The sequence below is a fragment of the Nesoenas mayeri genome (assembly GCF_963082525.1).
Source record: "Nesoenas mayeri genome assembly, chromosome: 2".
Lineage (NCBI taxonomy): Eukaryota > Metazoa > Chordata > Aves > Columbiformes > Columbidae > Nesoenas > Nesoenas mayeri.
The window spans coordinates 146,964,695-146,990,275 of NC_137543.1; the positions used below are offsets into that span (position 1 = coordinate 146,964,695).

Here is a 25,581-nt window from a genome sequence, read left to right on the forward strand (position 1 = left end):
GTAAAGACAATGTTCACACCTGGCAGTTGCTAACACAACAGAAATTGCAGTGGTGCAACAGTGTCAATTTTCATTAATCCTTCTGAAACTAAACAAAATCTGGCAGTATTTGACTTAGTTTATGGAGCCTTATATCTGAAATTTTAAAGTGTGATGCAATCAATACATTTGTGGGCGAAGGGACTGGGCAGACTTTCTGTAGCCAACAAACATGCAGAAATTTTGCCATCTAGTGCCCTCTCTCTTGATGTCCAAGAATTGTAACAACTAATTTATGAAAAGCAACAGGCATCAGCTTGGATTACGTGCCAAACACGCTGCATCTCCGGACTGAGCTGTGGAGCCTGAATATGTGGAGCCAACCATGACAGTTAAAAAGTTCGTTCTTCTAAACTTAAGACAAAATTATGAATATGTAAATATGCAAATACATACAATTGTACCCCGATAATATTTTTGCATATATATTATATGAAATATTTTGGATTGATTTAGAAAGATCTTACCTTAAATCTCGCTTAATAACATAAAACTCTATATTCTGTATTCAATGTTCTCACCAAAGCCCTCCCCAACAACCAACAACCAACCCCATAACCAAATACTCCTATAGAAATAAGTGCCAGTGCTTTTGCATTTCATTTTCTAAGCTTCAGATATACATGGTTTGTGGCAAAAAGTTGGGTTTAGAATGTTTTCAGTAGAAATTACTAATTGTCTTCCATATTTTGTAATTCACATCTATTTATTTCACAAAGATGGTCTTACGAAAGTCTTTTCACATAAAATTGTTAGCCAAAATTTCTTGTAGGGATTTATGACTTTAGCAAAAGAAGACCAATATTCTGGAAGCTCTGCACAATAAAATACATAAAATGTATTTTTTAATACAGTCATTATAACAAAGCATAAAAGAATTCTCCAAATATTAAATCTACATTTCACAGTAACTTTCATAAATCATGGTTAAACCAACTGAGTTTGTATCTTAGATTATTACAAGGGAACAGAAGAACCTACATGTGATTACCCTTTCTACCAGCAAGAATAGAACTTAAAAAACACAAATACCTTTTATTAATTCATCATAGAATTCAGAAAATACATTACAGCTGTTACATCTTCTTTGCTTCCCCCCCAAACAAAACCCAAACCAAACCCAACACGATAAAAAAGCCCCAATAATGGCTCCTCTAACCCAACAATAATTAGTTCTGTATGTACAATGGAATAAGAAGAGGAGAAAAGACCTGCTCATAGTGCAGCACAGCAATACAATCTTTAAATAAACTTGTTTGGATAACAAAAGCAGCTCAGCACAATGCGGAGCTCAGCAGAGGCTGATTTACTGTGACTTCATGTAGCCTTCAGCACAGACACACACATGGAAAGAGCTGCCAGCAGCACCAGTTATGGTTCCCATATGGTGTAAGTGCCTCAGTCTGGGTGACTGGCTGCTCTCCAGTGCTCCTGTTTCCTTGTTTTTCTCAAAAAGCTCACAGTATTTATGTTTTACATATGATAATTGAGTTGCAGCTATGAATTAGTAGTGATTCTACCTTGGTTTGCTTGAACTATCAAATATGATCAAAACAAATGTTTTTTATAGATTTTTTTATACAACTCCATTCCTGCTTGTTCCCCTCCACCTTGTTATGTGCTACATTTAAATTGAAAGTTTTCTAGAGTTGTCTTCTTATGTAGGTATATATCACTGCCTAACAAAGTGAACTACTTATCTGTGGTCAATGGCTTTAAGCATCATCACAGTACACATAAATAAATGAATAAATGGAAAAAAAATAATGCCTTTACCATTATTGTTTAATTGGTTTGGAATTCAAGCACAAACTTTACGTCAAAGTATCAAGAGATCCTCATATGAGATACTGGAAATTATGTCACTGAGGAGATTTCTCTAAATGTTTTAGAATATTTATGTACCATCTGATCAGGTACTTGCAAATTTAGAATTTCACTGGCAAGCTGAACAGCCATTTTTTAAGCTTCATACTTTACAATCAAAGCCACTGGTATTCTTTTCACAGACCATAATCCATTCCTGTCTACATAATTCAAAAGCATTTACCACTTTCTCAGCCAGTGAACTCTGTCAGTGTTCTAATGAATCATATCTCTGCCAGACCTGGAATCCTCCATTGTTGAAAGGCAGTATTTTGTTTTAAAGGCATTACAAGAAGAGTCAGTTTGTTGGTCTCTTAAAATTTTCCACTCTAAAACAATAAAATGCTAGAATATATTTTGTGGCTGCTTTTAACAAAAATTGAAAGCTAACTCATCTGACATTAATAAAGTGTATTGACAACAATTCAAATCTGATTTAATCTCCTGAAAAAAAAAAAAAAAAAAATCAACTTCTATCACAAGGTCTAAATTCACTGGTGATTTACATTAACAATATTACCTAATTTTTACTCCTGTGCATGAAGGTCAATATTATAGTATGCAAAGGTCTAATCTGAGGAACAGTTTCCATAAAGACATGGAAATCGAAGTAGAAAATTGGCCAAATGTGAACTCTGAGGCCAATACTGTGGCCAAAGAGAATAATGAAAATCTCTGATGTTCAAACAGAGCTTACATAGAAACAGGAAGTTATTTTACCTGTTTTAAGTATTCATACAGATATTACTGGAATACTGAATTCTGCTCTGAAGTATGTTGAAATTCAGTCCAAAAGGAAAGTTCAAAATAAAAAATTCAGGACTGACACAGAAATATAATTAAAGAATTAAAAAGATAGAAATTCCATCAGAGATTACACTTGCTTAGCAAATTAAAAAGATGACAATGTGACAAGCAATTTGATCTTATTCAGTAAGAATGTATATGAGAACAGAAGTTATATAGGGCTTTTTTGTTTAGCAAGCAACAGTATCATACATGTAACTGCATAAGATAAAGCTAGACAAACCTTAGACTACAAATAAGGTGCAAATGTTTTTGTGGGGAAGGTATTTAACTACTGGAACAAGTTATGATGGCTCTAGGGGATTTTCCATCGCTGGAATTTTTTAAGTAAAGAGTCAGTGTTTTCCTAAAATATATACTCTCTTCCAAACAGAAGTAAATTGAAGCAACGTCTCTGGTTTGTATGAGTAAGGCTAGTCAGACTAGATCAACAAGATGATTCTAGTATTATAATGTATGTACCTATTATTATTTAACATGAGAATAGTGTCCAGTTTACAGGACTATAATCTTATTTAGGCTTTTTAAATGTTGGCACACTACCTTTCTTCCAGCCCTGCAAGTTCTCCTGTGCCGCAAGGCTTGTTGAAAATCAACATTCAGGAGGATATTAATTAAAATTCAGCTGTCTGGAAGCTAGCTGTTCAGTCTGAGCTACCCACCTAGGTCCTTTCTATACTCAGTGAGGAAAATCTTCCAGATGTCTCAGGCACCTATTTTCAGCTAGCACAAGTCTGCAGGTGCTTCTCTCTCTTTCCATTGACTACAGAAGGTGTCTTAATTTAGACTACTCCATACCTAAAAGTGACTGAAGTTAGACGAAAGGAATCCACCCTTAATACTCCAAAGATCTTTGTCAAAATCCCTGGATTCAAGTTAGTTAAATCCACTAATTTACAACATCTGGCTTTATTGGATCAGGTTCGAAGTGTGCTTCAGTTACTGCTGGGAAGATAGAGTTTTATCACCATCATAGCATATAAATGAATCTCATCTCTATTTTCCTAGGAAGAGAACAAATTATTTAATCATTCTTCCTTATTGCACTATTGTTCAGAATTCTGTCATTTCTTTCTATTAGTGAACTGGACTGTATAGTTGTTTAAACAAGTCCTCCACTGCCTTAGGATGGGATTCACCCCATTAAACATAGATACCTACGGTGCAGATGTGCAGATCTGAACTTTGAACCTGCGCTCTCATTATAGTCAAAGGAGACCAGAGGTGCCTTATCTTTGCATGAATGTCTAAATTAGTAGAAATGACGCACAGTAAAGAATCTATTTATCTTCCTTGACTATTGTAAGAATTTGGGTGATTACTTCAGATGGCTATGTTCACAATGTAAACATTTAAAGCTGTGATGAATGATGACTTTGATTAATTTTGTTCTTCTACAGCCTGATTTTGGGTTCTTATTCTCCTTTTTTTTCATTACTTCAATAATCTCCTCAGAGGTCTTATTAGCCTCATCATAAAAGACTGGCCTCAACTCGGTAGGTGATGAGGCCATTCAAATTTCCTGTGCCTTCTTTACAGAGAAATAATAATGATATTCCACAGAAAAAAAATCCTTTATATCACTTACAATGTCAAAAATTAACTTCCACAACAGATCACCTTTTATTTTTCTTCATTTGCAAAGAATGACCAGGAATAACCAGTTACATGTTTTCCACTTGTATATACTTTGAATCACAGAATTACAGAATGTCAGGGATTGGAATGGACCTCAAAAGATCATCCAGTCCAATCCCCCTGCTGGAGCAGGAACACCTAGATGAGGTTACACAGGAAGGTGTCCAGGTGGGTTTGAATGTCTCCAGAGTAGAAGACTCCACAACCCCCCTGGACAGCCTGTTCCAGTGCTCTGTTACCCCACTGTGAAGAAGTTTCTTCTCATATTTAAGTGGAACCTCCTGTGTTCCAGTTTACGTCCGTTCATATCCGAAGTTTTTTTAGAACACATGAGTAATTTCCTAAGTTCCTACACACTTCACCACCCTCACTCACTCACTTCAGACGCATGTCCCAATCTACAGCTTGCCATCTTAACCAAGACAAAGTGTGACTGTAACATAGAGAAGCATTGTATTAATTTGATACCATGACGTGGTCTCTAGGATAATGATTTGACTGTTCTTTCAGGATCTTCAGACGACTTGAATTCTTCATTTGAAACATGGTTAGACTCCTCTTTTCAGTACTAAAGTAGCTACACTTCCTCATCTGCCTGTGCCTTACAGAATATTCTTTCTACAATAAATCTTAAAAGAGCATCCTTATTAAAAAACCTGTATTCTTTAGTGGACAGTTGAAGATCTTTTAATGAATGAGCTTGACTGTCTAAGGTTCCAGCAACCGTCAGCTACAAGTAACCATCTTTGTCCCTTTGCAACAGCTACATTTTAAGTGAGACTTTTTTCCATTTCCATGAAGAATGTGGTGATGGTTGGATGCCTCCAGTTGTCTGTGACTGTTCCTGTTTCTCTTCGCTCTAATTGTGACAGACTCCCAGTATGAAGAACTTTGCCTGACAGTCCTGCTTATCTTGGCTATAAACTGCCAGTCCTCCACTGGATTTCCCTCTCCCTTGGTTTGTGGACAGCTGTCTCCAGTGTTAAATTCAGGTCGATGCCTGTTCCTTAGTCCGATGTCTAAAAGTTTCCCCTGCTTTCTAGTGTCCCACATGTCATTACTGGGTCATTGAAAATACGAATGTCTTTTCCAGCACAGCCATGAATTTTTACTTCAGAAAGTGGAAATATTTTCTGGTGTTTGGTAGAAATAAAGCATTGATTCATCTGTCACAGGTCATAACCATTGTTCCATTCCCAGTCATAAGAACATTGAGCATGGAACTGAACATAAAAGAAAAATTTCATAAACTGCCTTTCTAAACTTCCTCCAGAATGATGCTGTTTGTTTGCTCAGAATTTCACGTGGCAGCTGACACATGCCAGCATTTCCCAACCTTTTTGTCACATAGTCTTGCTTGAGAAAACTGAACATATTTTGGGTGCAGTTACAAATAGGTGAAAACTTGAAACACTGGTTTGCTCTCACAACAGTATGCAAATACCTGTTGCTTTTTGATTAGCAAATACTATTTGTAGCAGTGGCAAAATGTGAAATATGAGAATCTGGATGAAATTACTTGTCCTATATATTTTTATTCCTTTTTTTCTGAACAGAAACATGTATATACACATTGTGTAGTGAATGGTCAGAAAATCTGATGCTTTGAGAAAGTCTCTGACTGACTGTTCAAGTACTCAGCCACTGTGTCATTCATGCAGAGTAAATGTTTCCCTGAAGCATCAGAATTTCCATGTATTTGAACGCAGCACATGAACATGTGTTGAAGAACACCTGGGATTACACATGTATCACAACCTAGCCAGAACTACAGCAGCTGTGACATGAATCCAACTGGGTATGATTACTGAGACACCAGGTATCTGGTAAATGGATGAAAAAATATCAAAGGAACCCAGACAAGTTTTCCAAAATGTGATCGGTCCTGGAAAAAATCTGTATATAACAACATGAAGGATTCAGCATTGTTGTGACCTCCTCCACTCACTTTCCTTGCCCTCTGGAAATGCCTCTTTAGTCTTTCTGAAACGCCCGTCACTGATTCTTGATGGTACAGGAGCCCAGCTCATAAGCACTGGTGCACTGGCCCACTGTGTCCTGAGCTGTCATGGTGCAAGTGTTGATTTGCTTCATGATCTGCTTAGCTCTGGCAACACCGAACAAAAGCACTTGGACTAGCACATCTGGAGAAACTATGATGGGTCCGACACATTTTCACAGACTTCCCACCATGCTTCACTTATTATATGGCCATCCTCACTGGATAAGAACCACTATGTCTCACTGGTCTGATATATCCTCTAAAAAGGCCTATTTGTTGCTTCACTTTGCTTTGCTGATTTGCTATTCCAGGTATGACACAACATAAAAGCATTAGAAACATCATAGCAAGATATCTGCTAATTAAAACAAGCTTTAGTTAGGGTTAGAAACTCTAGATGACCATAGATATTGTCCTCTTGTGAGTGGGAGAATGCGACTCCCTGACAAACAGGGGCAAAACCAAACTATGCCCTTTTTGAAAAATGGATATGTCTATACTGCAGGCATAATACTAGAATAAAGCAAACCATCTGACACTGATCTCCATGCTACCAAAGCTAGACAAGCAAGAAAGGCCAGGATAGTTAGAGAAAGCCAGCTCTGATGACCCCTCACAGACTTCTGTCACCTTATGGCCTAGAGAGAACAGACTAAGGTCTAGATTTTTCAGAGTTTATTAACATGGATCTCTGAGCTGTGTTAACTTCAACACATCCACTAGTATTGGATTCTCTCTGCCTATCTCCTAGTTGAAAGGCAAATGCATTTTGCAATATGTCCTGCAGTCCTGATTCCCAATGGTTCATGCATATTGTGGTTCCAGTTCTACACCTGCATGCTACGCACCTGTACATAACAGCCGGAAACTTTTCCAGGGTCCTACTGTTTTCACTTACCCATATTATCAATTTGCCTTGTGTTAAGGATTTATTAAAGACTAAAGGAATAAAGATTTAATAACAGCTCCATTTATGCTTATTATGTCATAATAAAGTTTCCATAAAACACTATTTTAAAATATTGTGATAATTAAAACCATAGAAAGATTATTTGTGAAGAAAGTTTTCATTTGTTTACATGTAATTACTTTCATATTCTCCAGATCAAATGTCCGCAGCATTTGTAATTAAGCACCTCCATAAATGTTTAATTGAATGTAACTGAAAACAAACACATAGAAAAATGAAATATGTGCTGGTGTAGAATAAGATAATTCCATGTATCTTATCTACTTACTTTTAGTTCTTAGCACAAACTATGGGATGTGTCTAAAGAATTTCTTCACATAGATGGATTTCTAAAAATAATGAATATCTTCTAATTTTTAAAGTATCAAACTTGTTTTCAAGGCTCAATTTACAACTGTAAATTGTTACACCTCATTGTTACACTTTTTCTAGGTGACCCTAGGACTTCAGATTCTACACTATACACACTGATTTTGGCAGGACATGGAAAAGAAGACACTTTCCTTGAAGAGCTGGACAGATCTCTTCTTAAAGATTTATGCTTATTCAGTACATTTGACTGTGCATCAGCTGACAGTCTTTGGTATGGATGACATCAACTATCTGACTAGTTTCATTTAGTTTATCCAAAAACTCACTCCCCCAAACTTCCATTATTTTTTATTTTTGGGGGACTAGGAAGAACTACTTTTTCCAGTAAATTAGTGTCTTCCAAGGATATTTCATTTTTAACTGCTAGTAAGAAAAATGGGCAGTAAGGAACCATAATGTTTCTTTTCCCAGCTATATAATTGGTTCGCAGTCACCTCCTGGCTATGAAGAGATGCCAGTCTACCAATCTGAGAGCAACGGTGCAGCCCTTTAAGGTTAAAGGTGATTTAATTGATATTCTGAATCACCTCCAAAAATTCTTCCCAAGACTTTTGCACACTGTGATACCAGCAGGTATGACGAATTATTGCAGGTCCTTCATGGTAATGTATGGACACAGGTGGTTTTATCTTAATGCTCATTAACCTCTTAACATTTGATCAGGTTTGCTGCATTTTAAAGATTCATTATAGAACCAGTTTTGTTTGCAGTCAGACTGCTTTCCCCAAAAAACCTGAGATCTTCTGAACTACAGAGGAGGATTTGTCACACCTCACGGAATTTTGAAATACTTCAAAGTATGCGTGATAGCACTGCATCTCTTAGTTACATATATTTGTAGCCCTGACCTAAAATTCAAGTGAATTTTCTGTTCATGGAATGAATATTTCATTTCTGAGTGACACAGACTGGAATTCAGACACTTTATCCTACACATCTCCTTAAGTATCTAAACAACAGAGTGATTAAATCTGTTCTTCAAGCAGTATTTCTTTTGAGATACCCATCTGACTTAGTCAAGAAGGTTTCTGCCATGCCAGGGTTTTTGGATACTGAATGGGAAAGCCCATTATCACAGCTATGGCTGTTTTCCCTAATTGAATATGCCATGGGTATGGCTCAATAAAGTCCATTGAGAAGCTGGAGAATACTGCTCAGTTATCGAAAGGTAGTGAAGAAGTGGTTTGCAAGGAACAATAATTATCTTCCATATTTCATATTATTTTCATTATTTTCCATATGATAGAAATCAGATTATCTGAATCACAGAATCATTTCGGTTGGAAGGCATCTCAGAGGTCACCTAGTCCAACCTCCTAGTCAAAGAAGGGTCATTACTGAATTCAGACCAGGTTGCTGATGCCTTTTCAAGCTGGGTCTCTAAATTCTCTTGGATGGAGAATCCACAGCCATTCTGGGCAACTGTTCCAGTGCTTCACTACCCTTGCAGAATTTTTTTCCTTATATACAGATGGAATCCATCAGATTAAATTTTTGACCATTATCTCTTGTCCTCCTACCACACACTTCAGTAAAGAGCCTGCCTTTGTTTCCTTGATACATTTCTCCTAGACAGGCTGCTGTTAGGCACTGGTGCCCAAAGGCCTTTGCCAAGCTAGACAAGCTCAGTTCCCTCATAAGTCATGTGCTTCAGGACCAAACCATCTCGATGGCCCTTCACTGCACTTGCTCAGGTTAATCCATATATTTCTTTAAGTGGGAGCCCAAACTGAATATAGTACTCCTGATGTGATTTAATAAGTGCCAAGTCACTACCCCTGACCCACTGGCTAAGTCTCCAGACTGGACCCTGTTGGCCTTCATCTCTCCCAGGGCATCCTATTGGCTCATGTTCAGCTTGCTGAACCTGCGCTCCAGGTCCTTTTCAGCAGAACTGCTACCCTGTCTGCTGGTCTCACCCTGGACCAAAATGCAACTGCTTCCTGTTGTACAATTAGTGCACATCTGCTTCTAAGACAGAAATGTATGTGTGTGCTGGCACACGTGATGAGAAACTGTCGTATATCCTCTCACATGTTCAGGCCACCCATCATTTATGAGATGAGTGGCACTTCCGCTTTGGTTCTTGATGGACCCACATACAAGCCCACGTTCAAACACTTGTTCACTGCATTACAAGAATACAAGTTTCTCATACACAAGAAGTGCACCCTGGGAAAAAAAGAATGTTCCTTTATTTTGTAGTTTTGCTCTCCTTTTATCAGTTCTCTTTTCTCTCACTTAAAATATTAGTCTTATTCCAGAATATTGTGAATAATAAAAAAATTAAATAGCTGCTATTGTTTTCTGTACATTCTTATTTATCTGCAAGTGCAAAGAAATTTTTTTAATCAGCCTAAATGTTTTAACTAGGACTGAAAAATAAAGATGAACCTAGACCGAGATGGAACTGTTATAAAAGTGTGTAATCAGAATTGGCTTTATATAGTATGTTCAGTGTGCTGCAACTTATAAAACCGAAAACCTGCATAACAAAATGAATGAAAACAACAGATGCAGGAAGGCAGAAAATGGGTTGTGGCAGTTGAACAGAAAGATAAGCAACAGTAAAAAGTCATCAGACACTTGTTTCAAATGGAGCTGTAGTACAATATATATTCCTCTCTGCCCTACAGCCAGTGTAATGCAACTGTGATGGGAAGGTGTTACATTGCAGCACTGAACAGGTAGCTTAGAATTGAGTCAGTTCAAGCACTGGCATTTAAACTGAGTCTTCAAACATTTTTGACCAGTGATTCTTTTTAACCCAGCTACAGACATAGCCAATTACAGATAAATGTATGATAATGCAGGACCAGTAGACTGTGCCAGGATTGAAACCGCTCACAATAAAGTGCATTATGATTAGTGCAGGCGTAAATTCACCATTAATAACAACATTGCATCATAAGTCAACTCATACTTTCAATACATTTACCTGAACATGAAGTAAAATGAAAAGTCTGCAAACAGTGAATCTTTCAGAAAATTTATGAAAATTAAAAATTCCTACTATCTCCATCTCTACGGCCATAATCCTTACCTCTCCTGTGCCAAAAGAATAACTCTTCTGTCTTCAACTAGTGAGAAAATTTTGCTAGAAAATACTTTTGAGAGAAAAATTCTTTCTGGAGAAAGATCTTTGCAGTATTTGCTTATACTTAACTCCTAAAAGAAGAATTTGTATAAGTAAAGGCAGAATTCACTGAAACAGCTCCAGATAAACTAAGCCTTTGTATTATTCTATCTTAATTTGTCCCCAAATCTAGTTACACTCTGTTCTTGGGTGACTTTCTGCTGTACTAGGCAACTATTAATTAAGATAATGCAACTTCTTTTGCAAAAGTCATTTGAGAACAACAAAATGCTGATGTAATGTCACTACTAACCTAGGTCAGAGTCAAGTCAAATACTCTAGAGGTGAACATCCACATCATATCTCCACTCCCAACAAGCACCAAGCTGTAATATCTTTAGCACTGAAATACTGTTCCCTAATTCACTATTTAACCAAACATTTTTAGGATAAAGTTCAGAAAATCTGAGGTACACAGCAGTATTGAAGAACTATTTCAAATGAAAGATCTCTTCTTTTGACCATGCCAAACCACTTCAATAGTTTAAACTCCAAATAAGAAAAAAGTTTCACCTCACCTTCACCACTCCATTTTCATGCATGGTGATACAGTTGTTGGGATCCTCTGAAAGTTCATATAAAGCCTGAGCTGTAGCTCTGTGAACCGCTGGATCATTTGACTTCAAGTAACGAACTAAAGGAGCTACAGCCTTGTTCTCTCCAAAGGTCACTCTGTTACTCCCCCACATGCAACAGTGGGAAATGGCCTCGGCTAAGTGACGTCTTAATTTGTTATTGGTCTGAAGAAGGTAAAAACATAATAAATTAAAGACAACACAATACAACAAAAAATTCATAGGAAAGCAGAGTTGTATTCTCAAACATCTTTAAGGTATGCCAATTTAACTGAAGTACAATTAAAAACTGGAAAGAACTGTAACACATGAAGGAACTAGTCCTTTATTGTTTTTTTTTTACGAAGTGCTGTGCATTTTCATATTATTTCAAAGGTGCTTTTAGACTGACTGGAAATTAGATGAAATTAGCATTAAAATGTAACATATAGATCCATCACTGAGATTGTCTGCATGGTTCAGATTTATTGCTCCCTCGACCCTTTGTGCTTTTTTCACCTGGCAGCTGCACCTCTCAAATGCAATATTCAGCAACAGTGACTATTAAAATGAAGCTCATCTTCCAAAGCAATTTTAGTACCAGCCACAGAGTGTTTTCATGTCTAATATACATCTCACAGAGGAAGGATTGTACAGCTCTTCTTTATAGCTGCTGTGAAATCTACCACTCTTGTCATAACCTTTATTGGGGTATAATGCAGTCTGACTTACGTATACTTAGTATAAAATGTTTAGATGTTACTTACCGTGTTTGCTAGTTTGGATAACAGGGGAACGACTCCATGATCTGTTAAAACAGCTAAATTTTCTTCATCTTTAGCTATGTTTGTAATGGCCGCACATACACTTGCTAAAACTTCTTTATTATTTGACTTTAGCAAATTGACTATCAGTTCCAAGCCACCAACAAAGGATCGAACCATTTCCCCAGCATCCTAAATGAGAATCAAAAGAAATATTATTTTAAAATATTCAATCTGTATTTTAAGCAAATGTTTGAAAAAGAGAATGGCATGACATCATTATTCAAAACTGCAGCTATTGCTGTGTTGCCTTCACCAAGAAATACCGCTAATTCATAACTCAGAGCTCTCTTGATTGACATATGAGAGTTAACACTGTTTCATGTACCAACATCTAGACAGAAATTCAATGCTTAAATAAAGGTATCTAGTGTCATTTTAGACACCCCAGGGAGAAGAACTGGAGCATTAGATGAAATTAGCAGTTGGTACATTCAGGATAAAATGAAGTTCTCTTCAAATAATAGTTAAGATGTTGAAGTCTCTGGAGCAGGATTGCAATGGCTGTTAGAAGTTTACATGTTAGAAATAAACCAGACAAATTCACAGGAAAAAAAATTCCATTAAGGGTTATTAAATATAAAAGTATTCTCTCTGATTTAGAAAAGTTCCTGAGTCACAGATTTCTTGAAGGTGGAAGAGCATTCTAGGCAGTGGAACCACGGCTACAAGTTTGCCCTGTTCTTCTACCTTTCCATAGGCATCCCCTGTGGGCTAGTGTAAGAAACAGAATACTGTGTCAGTGAACCTTGGGTCTGACATAGCATTGGCTGCTCTCACACTCCTGTGTTTATTAATCAGTTTAAATTAGCAAGCGCATGCTTACATGTCCATATGTAAACCAGAGAAAACCAGTAGTTTTGGCACTGTGAGACTAAGCTAACGGGTATGGAATTCATTTGGTTGCCCCAAGCAAAAAGTGACTGGCAGTATCTGATGAAGTGACATGCAGCATACAGTACTTCATTTACCCTTAAAAGCACACAGGGTATAAATCTAAGATTTGTTCAAGCACAAATTCTTAACTGATACATAGCCAATGACCAATGCTATACTCTAAGATTCATTGCGCTCTGTTAAACTGAGATGCTTGAAAAGAAACTTATCTCTTTCTTCGGTAAGACGTTCCACCATGTCAGATTACATTATTCTAGATAACCTCCTGGTTATCCTCCTGGACAGAAACAATGCCAGAATAGAAAAAAACATCTACTTATTTGAATGATTTTTTACATGTTTATTCAACTCGTGGGTAACTCTGAGCCACACTTTGCCAACAACCATCTAGAAGGAGTTCTCGGGATGCCCGGTTATACGGAGCCTGAAAGACAACACTGCAAAATGCAGCAGCATTTTCAGAAACTTCATTGTAAACATAATAATTAGCAAAGGGATGGATGGAACTTCAAGGGCCTGACCTGAGTATATCAAGTATTGCAATGTAATCTGGAGAAATCACCATTTCTACTTGAATGGGTCCACCAGTTACTTTAGTTGAGTGGACCTCTATACTGAGCATAGATACTCGTGTTTTATCAGGACTTCTTTATACAATCTATAATCCAGTCTGATATTTTTTGTCACATTTTCTATCTTTCAGATGTGGATCCAGAAAGATGAGTGATTCTCTTTAAGTTCTTTGTCCAATGAACACAGAAACCAGCGAATAACCTAGTTATGGACAACTTAAGGATTCCTGTAAAACATAAGACTTAAGAAAAGTAAATAAACTATTGATTACAAAACAGATATGGGTCAGAAACCACTGTGGGCAAGAACTTCAGGTGTTTTTTGATGTTTCTAGCCTGTGCACCTCAGTGATGGTAAATGTGCACAGATGGAAAGAAAGGTCTGCAAGTGGAATTTCTTTCAGGAGCTTCCTTCAGCAGATAAACAGGAGAAATTAAAACTACCAGACACTCTCCTGAAAGCCTTTTGGACTGAAAGGTCTTAGGACCTCATGAAAATTCAAGAATGGGTAGTATGAACTTTCCTAGGGCTAGGGAGTGACCCTGAGACCAAGAATGGTTTTGATTATATTTATTTCATTTTGGGGGCTGATTTATGAACAGAGTAGGGTCCAATTGTATTGTGCTAAGTTTGCTGAGCAAATCCATCAAATTGCTCATGGACTTGGTAAATAAAGATTTCAGAAGATGCTGCAGTTCATATTTTTTAGTTCTGGGTCTAAATGCTAAACAGAACTCTTAGCTGTGATGTTTCCTGCTAACAGAAAGCAAAAGAAGTGAGTAGGTCCATCAGGAATGAAGCATTTTCTGCCACAGGCAGTGCAATCCTCAAGACTGGAAGGAAGAGATTAAAGCCATATAGTGTGAGGGTCAAAACCAGAAGCCACGGCATGTGGAAAAAGGGTAATATCCAAGAGCAAAATTGGTGCTGAAGTCCTAAAAAACACAGAATGAACAAATAACAGAGGACCTTACAGAAACTAAAAGAGGATCTAAGTGTTTATGCTGAAAGAGGACAATTCAGGTTTATTACCCAGAAAAGCAGCTGAGAGAAACAGAGAAGAAAGGGCAGTTCTCTGCCCCTTCTGTTACCACGTGAGCTGCATGTAACAGAAGCTGAATTACAGCACGTTTCCCATGGATATACCAGAATAAAAACATTCTCTATCATTGCATACATACCACAATGTAAATGTATCTACAGACAATCATCCAAATGTAAACAACTTTTCTTGATATCAGTTTTCATGTCTGTCTTGAAATTTTAAAATTTGACCAAAGATGGTAGATAATGTGTTACAGAGCAAGATTTCTACACAGAAATTTCTTACCTATGGGTATTAGAGGGCTAGACAGCTAAATGACCAGATACAGGAGAAGAAAAGAAGATTTTTTACATTCACTTCAACTTCTTGAAACTTACTACAAAAGTGTGCATTACATTGTGTCTAAATATTGGCTCAAGAAATGAGAAAGGCTTCTTTTCAACAGGGAAACTTAGAGTAAGGTGTCTAAGATTGGAAAGGGGCCCTGCTATACATGGACATGATTCTACTTTTCTACATGTATTATTATTCATGCTCTTGAAAGGCATTTCATGAAGAGATAAGATAATCTGTATCCTGACTTAATGAACTAGTATGTACATTTTTTATTTTCCTACCTGTACATATTTTCTTTCCAGATAATTATAACCCTACTTGTTAAAATTCTCTTCTGACAAGCTTATGCTTTCCACATTTTGTAAAGAAGCACAGTCCAATTAAACTGATGGAATAATATATAAACAATCCAGCAGTGAGAAAAAAACAAAAGAGTTTCAATGATTGTCTGTGGAACCAGCTAAACACAGGGACAGAACCTCCTACCAGTGATGAAAAGCAGAGGGAAACTGCAGAAACCACATGTCAGGAAAGTTTCCCAAATGTGATTGTGGGTGTAGTCTGGTGGTCTGTGCAAGACAAAGGGAAAAGCAAAGAAGTAAGAAATGTGAAGAACAATGAGCAGAAGGAGGACTGAAATGAGAGCTTTAAAATCCACTATGTTACAAGATTTTATTTTTTTTTCCCCAAAGAAATTTCAACAACAAATGCAATCTTTTTGGTATCATTTAGCAAAACCACATATTTGCTTTGTACAGTAAATTTATACTTTATTTTTTTTTTTAACTGAAAGATGTGTATTTATGATATTGCCATACTTTAAAGATATGTAAAGAAAAAATTATATGAAGTTGTGCCTGTGATTGTGGAGGTCTGGATTAAATTATTTTGCATCTGTGTTCTTTGAGTAAACTTGTATTAATGATAGCAGTTCATGCTATAAAGTCTAATGTAATTTCTGTGACTTTAGTTTCCAAATACTCTCAGGCATTTTCATCTATACTTATTTTTGTAACACAAAAGAAGAAAATCACATATAACGTTCTTTTGGAAATCTTTCACACTTTCTGTTTCGCACATTAAAAAACACAGTCTTTAAATTCTACCTTCTAAATTAATCATCAGACAACTTTTTGTGAGTCTTAACCCAAAGGGTTTGTCATTTCCAGCTATTAGTGTGTGATAAGCTTTCATATTTACCTATATCCTTAAACTTCACTGTAGAAATGTAAATGTTTCAAAGTCTGGGTAATTTACTATTGGGTAATAACAATTTTAATATTGAACTTGACACGGAAAGTGTTCCATTTCCAAGACTACCTTTATGCTTTAGTATTTATATATTGCAAACTCTAATCTATTAATATAGCTATTAAACTACACTTACATTCTTTAGTGTTGTGTATGAAGTTATTCAATACACTTCAAGTATTTTGAAAAGCTTAGAAAGCATCTTAGTATATAGCTATACAAACCAAACAAACAAAAAACGAACAAACAAACAAAACAACTTGAAAGAAAAGCAGAATGCATTTAGGTGAATTTCAGTAATTTATTCCCCCTTTACTTGTTGCAACAGAACTTTACTTCTTAGTTGTTATAGCAAGGCTACTCAGCTTGAGTTAGGTGGGGAAAAAATGATATTGCAAGAATAAAGCCTAAGAAAGAGCTTTTATAGATAAAAACATTGATAAAATCACTCCCACTAGATAATTTTATTGTATACATCTGAGTGTGTTAACAATAGGCTGACCACTTCTGTTTTTACCATCACACTTCTTGAGCTCAACAAAGAGGCCAAACACAAAGACATTTAAAGTAATAAATACGTTAAAAAAAAAAAAACAAACAGAGGGGGAAGCAAGAACTTTTTATTGTAGACAAGAAATATCTTCATTTTAAACCTTCATCATTATTATATGTTTTAATGTAATATTTAACCTGAGGTGAGAGATATGAAGAAACATACATTGTTAAACCACATTTTAAGTGGGTGAAGAAAACACAAAGAGATAACAGGATTTTCTTGACTTCATGACCGTATCTTCTAAGTAGTGGACAGCAAAGTTTTTATCCTCAGAAATCATGGTAAATATGTCAAAACTGGATTCAAAGGGAGTTTGCAATCTCATGTAGTAAAAAAAAAAACCCCTATCTGGCATAGACATTGAGGCCAGCAGTTACCTGTTGTGCTAAGAAAAGCCTCATCCTGCTACTCGTTAATCACCTATATCTTCATCTTGATGAACTGCATTACTATTAACAAAATTTAGCTAGCTTTCCCTTTTTACTTATTTCTACCTTGGCTTCTGCCAAGAGCAGAAATACTGCGAGACAGACCAGCTTTACACATATTTTTTTTAATTAGGAGCAGAAAGCATATTTGCAAAAAGACAGATTTGGAAAAATCACTTGATCTTTGCAGTATTTATACAAGGAGAACATTTGGGATTCTTTGGTTCTCTTGCTGTCATATTATATGTGTTTTTGTGGTTATTTTCGTTAAGTAAAGAAAGTTCATCAGCCTTAAGTTGAGACATACAGTTCTTGTAAATGAGCTACTGAATTCTTTTGTAACTGAATTCCTACCTTATTTTTTCCAAAGTGAATATTGGTTGCTTTATTTGAAAGACATAAAGCTAAACACGGTATTACAAAACCACATTGTGTTTATCTTTAAAATACTCCACTTAGAAGAGAAAAGTTCCTCCACTAAAAACAAGTAGTATTTCACTTTTAGAACGTCTTAAGGAGCGTAAGGTGTCAAAGCTAATCTGTCAAATCGAATTGCTCTTGTCCAAAGAAGTGATGGTATGGCTGTGCAAATAAACTTTAGTTATCAAGAGTAATTTTTAAACTACCATTTCTTTAATGAAGGCAGCTGTCTTGTTCCATCCCCCATCACCAACTGAATAACTTATCAACCTAGTGCACAATCCAATTTAAAATTCAAAATAAAGAAATGCAACAGATAGATTTCTATATTATAGCTGTTCAGTGAAAAAGGGAAACACACAATTTAATGTAATGAAGTTTCTATTAATTTTTCGTATTAAACACTTTCATGGTAACATTAATCAAATTACTTTATATTTAAAGGCTAATTTTTATTCCAGTCTCTACAGCAGTGGAGACTTCCACTGTAACAGAACTGATGAAGAAACACCATTTAAGATGAGACTCCTTCAGTATATCTCACAGCTCTTCTGCGTTGGGAAAATGCAACATGTTGGGAAAACAGCAGACAATCAACTTTTTCCCATCCTCTTCACCTCAATGGAGCAGCTAAAGCCAGAGGCACAATGCAGAGTAGCTTTAACATGGCTCCAATGTTAGTCCGTAGCCTGGAAGAGCAGAACTCCTTATGCTTGGCTCTTTGGGGATTTGATCATTGCACTATTAAATAGCTGGCAAGTATATTGCTATTGATACTTTCAAGAAACAAAAGCAAAGTCCATTAGTTGAGCACATAGCCCAAGAAAGCATGCAATGCATGTTCTCTAAAAGATGGTAGGGGAAAAGAAGGTCTACATAATCACTCATGCAACATGATAGTCCATTTGTCTATTGTTTTCCATAGTCTGTCTGACTACGCTTACTCTTCCCTCTCCTCCTCCTCACAACTCTCAATGAAGTTCAGTTCTGAGTAAATGCCAAAATCTTGATTTTTTTCACAGAAGTAGTGAAACTACTAACATTAAAGTATTTTGAGGCCACAGTAGAGAAAACATCATGATTCGCTTTAGATTATTTTGAAAAGTGTTTGAATACTGAAAGTATGAGAAACAGATAACATTGAATAACTGGAAAAACTAAATATTGTCTCCACTGGATTTGGATTGAATTGAATCCAAAGAAGTGTCTACACAAACTTCTTTATTTATTAGTATATTTATGAGATAGCCATCACTAATATGTAGTTTAATATTGCAAGGAAGACAGCAATATTAGAATGTTCTGAGGCCAGGCTAGGTAAACCATCAATGCAATGACAACACAAACTAATAAACTGTTATAACAATTATTGTTTGTGTCTGTGCAACTCTGGCACGGTTCCATAAATTAGAGTGTTATATGAGAAGGCAATCTTATCATATTGTACCACTTACCATTACTGACCCATAAGAATCTGAACAACAAGTGTAAAGTATAAAATACGTTATAGTCCAGTCAAAAGCTTCTGTGCTAGATAAAATGATTGCTTGAAATTTTCTGGTTTATATTATGCAGTATATTAGACACAATGATCTCTGTGCTCTTTTCTTGCCTTAAAATCTATGGAAGGCCTATGTGGCAAGTGAGAGGGTAAGATAGGAAAAAGGTGAGATGGACAGAAGGAAAAACCAAGAAGAGATGAAAAAGAAAAAATGTGAGGAGGATGGGCTTTAAACTTTTTATAGATTTTTAAAATCCAATTAGCAAGACTAATTTAAAAGTACAGAAGCTACATGACAAGCTGTTGACTAGCAGGTGTAGCTATTATAAACTAAGTTACATGGAAAACTGGTCAAATATTTTCCAGTGGAACAGTATTCCATCAGAAAACGCTAATGGAATGGAACCAAAACCTTCCACAAGAACACAACGACTTCTTGAAAAGTTTTGACAGAAACCAGGCAGAAAGGCGGGCTAAATTACCAACATACCTCTTCATTTTTTCTCTTGTCAGCCAGGTGGCTGGTGAGTAGCCTGCCAGGCTGCTGAGCTTCTGGTTTTCACAGAATCCTTGACTTCTTGCCTGATGGGCTGCCAAACAGCTGGAAAGCCAGGTCTCCAGGAGCTCCTAAGCTTTTTGGCTTCTTATGGCCTCCAAGCTCTCAGGCAGCTGCTTTGCTCCCCAATGAGGGAGATATGGGTCACGCTCTTAGTTTCCCAGCTTTCAGGTTACACGTTTTACAGGAACTGCACTCCTATATTTGTAGACATTAAGGATCTTGGGGCAATTTATGTCAGTCCACTGAGGATCTCCAGGGTAACATGTCTATAGGAGGCCCAAACAATGATAGTTAGTTCACTAAAATTCTAGGCAGCTTGGACAGGCTGGTTCCGCATGTACCCTGGTAGCCAGCTATGGATTCCCCAAGCCAGGCCTGGCTTCCTGGGCTTCCTAAATCTCCCAGGACTCTGGTGGTCTGGAAAGCCTGAAGTGCAAGCCAAAAAATCCTTTTTGTCTCTCTTACAGTACTCTTTTGAAGTTTAGTTCATAACAAATGCTTGAAAATTTGGAAAGTCTACATCCAGATATCAGGCATTAAAAACTCTCTGAAAATGAGACCAAATATAGAGAAGTAGGTATGATTGATGTTAAAAATGATAATGTCTAGAGAAAACAAATAGGAAAATGGAAAGAGAGCAGGAAGAGTACCAAGTTTGAACTGCCAAGGTTTCTGTACAGAATTGCAAGAAGCACAGCAAGGAAAACAAAGAAACTGGAAAAATGCTGTACATACTCAAGCAGGGAGTTTCAACATTATAGGTTTAACCAAAGAATGGTACATAAACAAAAATGTCTTGGTACTGCTTAAGTAAAATTTTTAAATATAAAACAAATGAACAAGAGCATGGGGCATGAATGATCTTTATACACTAGAATTTTAAACTAGTAAAAAGTTTAAATAAAGTATCTTAATTCATTTAAAACAGCAAATAATTTTACTATTTGTCAAATAACAGAAAAATTTCCAGCTTCCTCTACCTTTCTTTGTTACTTTTAGTAAAGAAATAATATCTGTAGTTTTATACATATGGTGATGTTAAAATTTCCATAACAAACAAAATCTGTGTAAGAATCCTAAATAGCATGGGTCATCAGCAGCACATTTTCCACCCACAGGTTAACTCCAGGCTGCTGTCTCCAGAAGAAGTCATTTCCTCAGTATATAATACTTCTGTAAGTGTGAAAGTTACCTGACCTTTACACATATGCATCTCAAGGACATTATCTTTCCCCACATGTAGGAAATACACAGACAATTTTATACGGCTGATCATCCTTCATCACACCCATCAAATTCCACTTCAGAGCTAAAAGGGATGCAATAACTTCAGGGGGAAAAAATCACATTTTATCAGAAAGGTCTGAGATCTCATTTCGCATGTACATTTTAAGAAAATACAATAACATTCACTCTCTCTTCTCTGAAATCCAGAAGACTTTATATGTAGCTTCTGGAAGTTCTTTAAGAAAGCCTTTACAGTTGTAGCTAAAACAAAGCATATAACTGAAACTTTGGAAGTTGAAAGCTGATACACAAGAACAAAGGACAGAGACAAAGATGATGCCTGACAATACCATTCCTATTCTAATGTTTGCAGCCAAAACTCTACTAAATATGAGGACAGAAAATAACCTTTACCATTTCTTCTTTTTTTATTTTTTTTTTTTTCAAGGCATCCTGTTGAAAGGTTACTCTATGAAGAAATAGGAATTTTCATACCAACTCAAGCTGGCAGTGTTCCTCTTACTGGCACAATGCCTTTGGACGAATTTCATAATAGCCAAAACAACAGCTTTGTAGAGTTTCTCTAAATTTTTCTGTTTGGGCTGATGTATATTGGGAGAACACTATAAATACTGTTTTTCAAAGAAGCGTCATAACCAAATATTGCTGTTCCAAAATCAACAGAGTTGAGTAGACTTTTCTTAGCCATATTTCATAATCAGTCGTTTTTTGGACAGTGCACTTACACTTTGTCATTACCAATGTGCCTGCAGCAGTAACTTTTCCTTTTGGAAGTAAGGAACTAACTAATAAGAATCTCCTTCTATTAAGACAATTCCTTTAACAAATGACAGTCTTGTCTCTTATGTTATTATATTTTAAAGAAATGTATAGACTAATTTATCTAAAATAATGAGATATTTTTCTCAGACTCACAATTAGCACTCACAAGTGGCGGGCAAATTTTCTCAGGATAGTTCTACCACACGAATTATATCACTGCCAGCCTACCTATAAGATCTTCACTCTGCAAGAAATTCTTAAGGTTAAAAATACTTAGAACTAACGCTGGCATGCAGAAACGATGACTGATACCTAATCAATATTATAGCTGCCAGAGCTGCAACAGTTTATGTACTACAGTGTACAATTTATGTCTTCTACTTAAGAAGTCTTAGCTCTGTCATGGACCAAACATCACTTACCTACATCATGTTGCTGTAACATACTATATCACTTAGCTATATCCTACTGATACAATTCTATTCTATGGGAAGTATTCTGAACCAGCTACCATAATGTAACTGGTGACATATATAATCTAGGGTTACAGGAACTTGGATTCTGCTCCTTTTGCAATTATCTGCTTAACAGCAGGAAAACTAGTTAGACCTGAAAGCCCCAAAACTGCCTAGCACCTAAATATCTCCAGAACTCAAGTCTTGGCATTTTGTGACTCTTATGGCCCAGTGGTAAATCAGAAATGGTAGACTTTCCATCTTCAACAGATTACACTTAGAGTAAGAGCATGAGAGATAATAATGTACTCACATACTATGACAATAACAGCCCTATCAGTGTGACAGATTAGCTTCTAAGATTTTATAAATATAATTGAAAATAACCTTGAAGTTGGACGTACAGAAAATGTCTGTGCAGAAAAATGGATGCTGCACTACATTGTTCTAAAAAAATGTTTCTGATATGGTTAACAAGTCCTATTTCATCTTGAACCTCCCAGTACAGAAGAGAATCTATAGGAATAAGAATGAATAAGAGAATCTAGGAAGCTATAGCTTCCACAGAAGAAATAAATCCAGATTCCAAGCTCACAGTTATTTGAAACATGGTTTGCAGTACAGGCTTGGAAAAGCCAGAATGCACATAATCCTTTTAAAGGCATATAGTCATTACTGCTTTTGAACCAAGCACTGCATAAACCAAACTATGCTTCTTGAAAGATCATGCAAATTGTTGAATATTATTAACTTTGAATTAAAAAAAAATGTTTAGATAGAAATAGTTACTGCACTTCCGCAGGGTGTCTATAATCGCGGCTTTATACATACTTTTTTCCATTCAGTGTCAGAGGAAAGGGTATTATTGGTAGGTTCGTTTCAGTGTGCCACTCTGCCTCAGTCTCACACAAAGAACTCTTTGTGGGGTCACAGATTAGCATTTGGGCAGGCAGCCAAGAGAGATGAAAGGAGGATGGCTACACTAAGGATGTATATAGCTTACACTCATCAAATACCCAAGGGAAAAAACACAAGAAAAAGAATCCATGTAGTCTACAATTTCAGTAGCTGTCCTCTATCCCCTTTAGTTTCTGAAAAGGTGCTTTTAGTGGAAGCTCTAGCAATGTGAAGTTCTACTCTGGCACTACAGGTTGCAGAGTCTTACACATAATAAATATTACCTCAGTTCTGAGATAAAGCACAAATTGAACATTCAGTTATAGCAAGAGAGACTCTCTCAAGAGAGAGTCAGGTATAGTCATATCTTGACAGAGGAGACCTGTATACACCCCATCAAAAACTTTATTATGCTAGAAAGTATGTTTAAAAGAAAAGACGGAAAGATAATTCAGAATAACCAGCATGCTTAAAAATGGCAAGCAAGCTGCCACTGTAGAAATCACTGTGAAGAAACAGAAAACGTTTAAGTTACGAAAATCAAGACCAAATGTTCTCGCAATACTTTCATCCATGTATCTGTATCTACATTTACTCATCTATATAAATTAATAGCAACCATATAGTGATCAATTTCATACACTGTCAGCAAAGGATGCCAAGGATATCTAGCACTTTGAAGGAATTTCCACTCTTTACATGGTCAGAATCTCAAAAGATAAGTGGAAGGATATATATTTGTGGTACAGTAGAGGGAAGATGCAAAAGTTGCATTAAATTTGGAGGTAAATTAGAAACGGAAGATATTACTGTACAAGGATTAAGGATAAAAGTCTACTTATTATTTTAGGAAATTTCTAATGAGAAACAAAACCCTCTCCATTTATTTTACCACAGGTCAGTGGTTAAGAATTCACTGAAGATGACTTACAGCTTATACTTACCATTATATCTTTATTTGGAAACTGACACAAGCTAAATGAATAGCTCAGTCTTCTGTGCCCAACTGACCTGCACAACAACCACTATTCACAACTGGCACTTTTTGTTGGCAGTCTGAGCAGAAAATCTAAGGATTACATTGGCATCGGGTCTGAAATATGCTCTGAAACCAAATTATGGTCTCTTGAGAACATAGCTGAAGTACCTCACAGTGGAGAACAACTACAATTACCTTTACTATTCATAGCCTGTGAGTAGAAGCTTTCTGTTTTCAGCATTGTCAGATTTTCAACATGTTTTGTATAGGAACAGTAAGTTTAGGTCCTGCTAGGTTATTAAAATACATTTTCCAAATACAGTAAGCACTGTAAAGGCAAAGCAGAATGCTATAATGAGTGCTAGATAGAGGACAATTCACTTTTGAAAAGTGAATACATCATTTTTTAAACAGCTAACAGAACCAAACAAAGCAAGTATAAGCAGCAAACAGCAACGTATTGCTGGAAATCATCCAAATATTAAAAATATATGTGAGTATATATATAACAAAACTACTACTTTAAAACTTCCTTACCTTAGCATTTTCAATGCAAGGACAAATAGCCCAAGCTGCAGTTGCTTGAACATCTGGATTAGGATTTTTCAGCAATGACCATATCAAACGAACTCCATCTAGACGGTCAATTATGCTATTGCAGAAACAAACCAAAAAAAGAGATAATTAATTATGGAGTAGACAATGTCAAATTTGAAATTATATGTTTGTTTGGAACACTGCTTTAAGAAATATTGGTATGATTTTCTTTAATATACTGTTCTGCTGTAAGTGCTTGTGTTTTATTGTAATCTAATCGCCATCAACACATTCAGTAAAAACGCTTACTAGAGCAGATAGCTGTGAATACATGATGCAAAGACAGAATATATTTTCTAACTAAATATCATTAATGTTGTTTACTTTTTTCTCAGCACTGTAATTCAAAATGCTTATAGAAGATAAAGTAAACTACATTATAACCAGAACTCATAGAAACGTGAAAACAAGCATGTGACTTTTTAATAATCTGCATGCAAAGTGAAATCTGATTTCAAGCATACTGGCTTCTTTCATATAGTAACAAATACTTTCCAAAACAAATATTTATGCCCAAAACTATGTACTTAACTTTTTATTCAGTCTACGCTTAATGTATTTACCTTACTCTATGACATATTTTAAAATACTACATTTCTAATCTAGCATTAGAAATTAAAATGGTCACACCACAGTGCATCCTTTGTTGGGCACGAATAATATGTGACTTGTTTCCCATGTGTTCCTTACCAACAAGACTAACACTGAACACTGTGTTATAATTACTTAAACACACTGTAATCAAAGTAGATTCGTGACTAGCTGAAAAATGAATTATCATCAGAATCATCTCTACACCATCTGCGTTATGTTTACATATCAATCAGGCTCGAGGATCATAACTGCGCATTAGGCTCCAGTGAATACCT

General features: G+C 36.1%; 1 protein-coding gene across 1 annotated transcript in view; it reads right to left on the reverse strand.

Annotated features, from left to right (window-relative positions):
• LOC308037625 (outer dynein arm-docking complex subunit 2-like) overlaps window positions 1-25,581 on the reverse strand; it is a gene marked incomplete at its 3' end in the record, with an annotated part of 54,063 nt that overhangs the window by 13,983 nt on the left and 14,499 nt on the right. The window contains exons 7-9 of the mRNA XM_080339525.1: window positions 24,653-24,767; window positions 12,152-12,340; window positions 11,349-11,570 (exon numbers count right to left, since the gene is read on the reverse strand). Of these exons, the coding sequence (XP_080195651.1) occupies window positions 11,349-11,570; window positions 12,152-12,340; window positions 24,653-24,767 (526 nt within the window). The remainder of the gene's footprint in view (window positions 1-11,348; window positions 11,571-12,151; window positions 12,341-24,652; window positions 24,768-25,581) is intronic.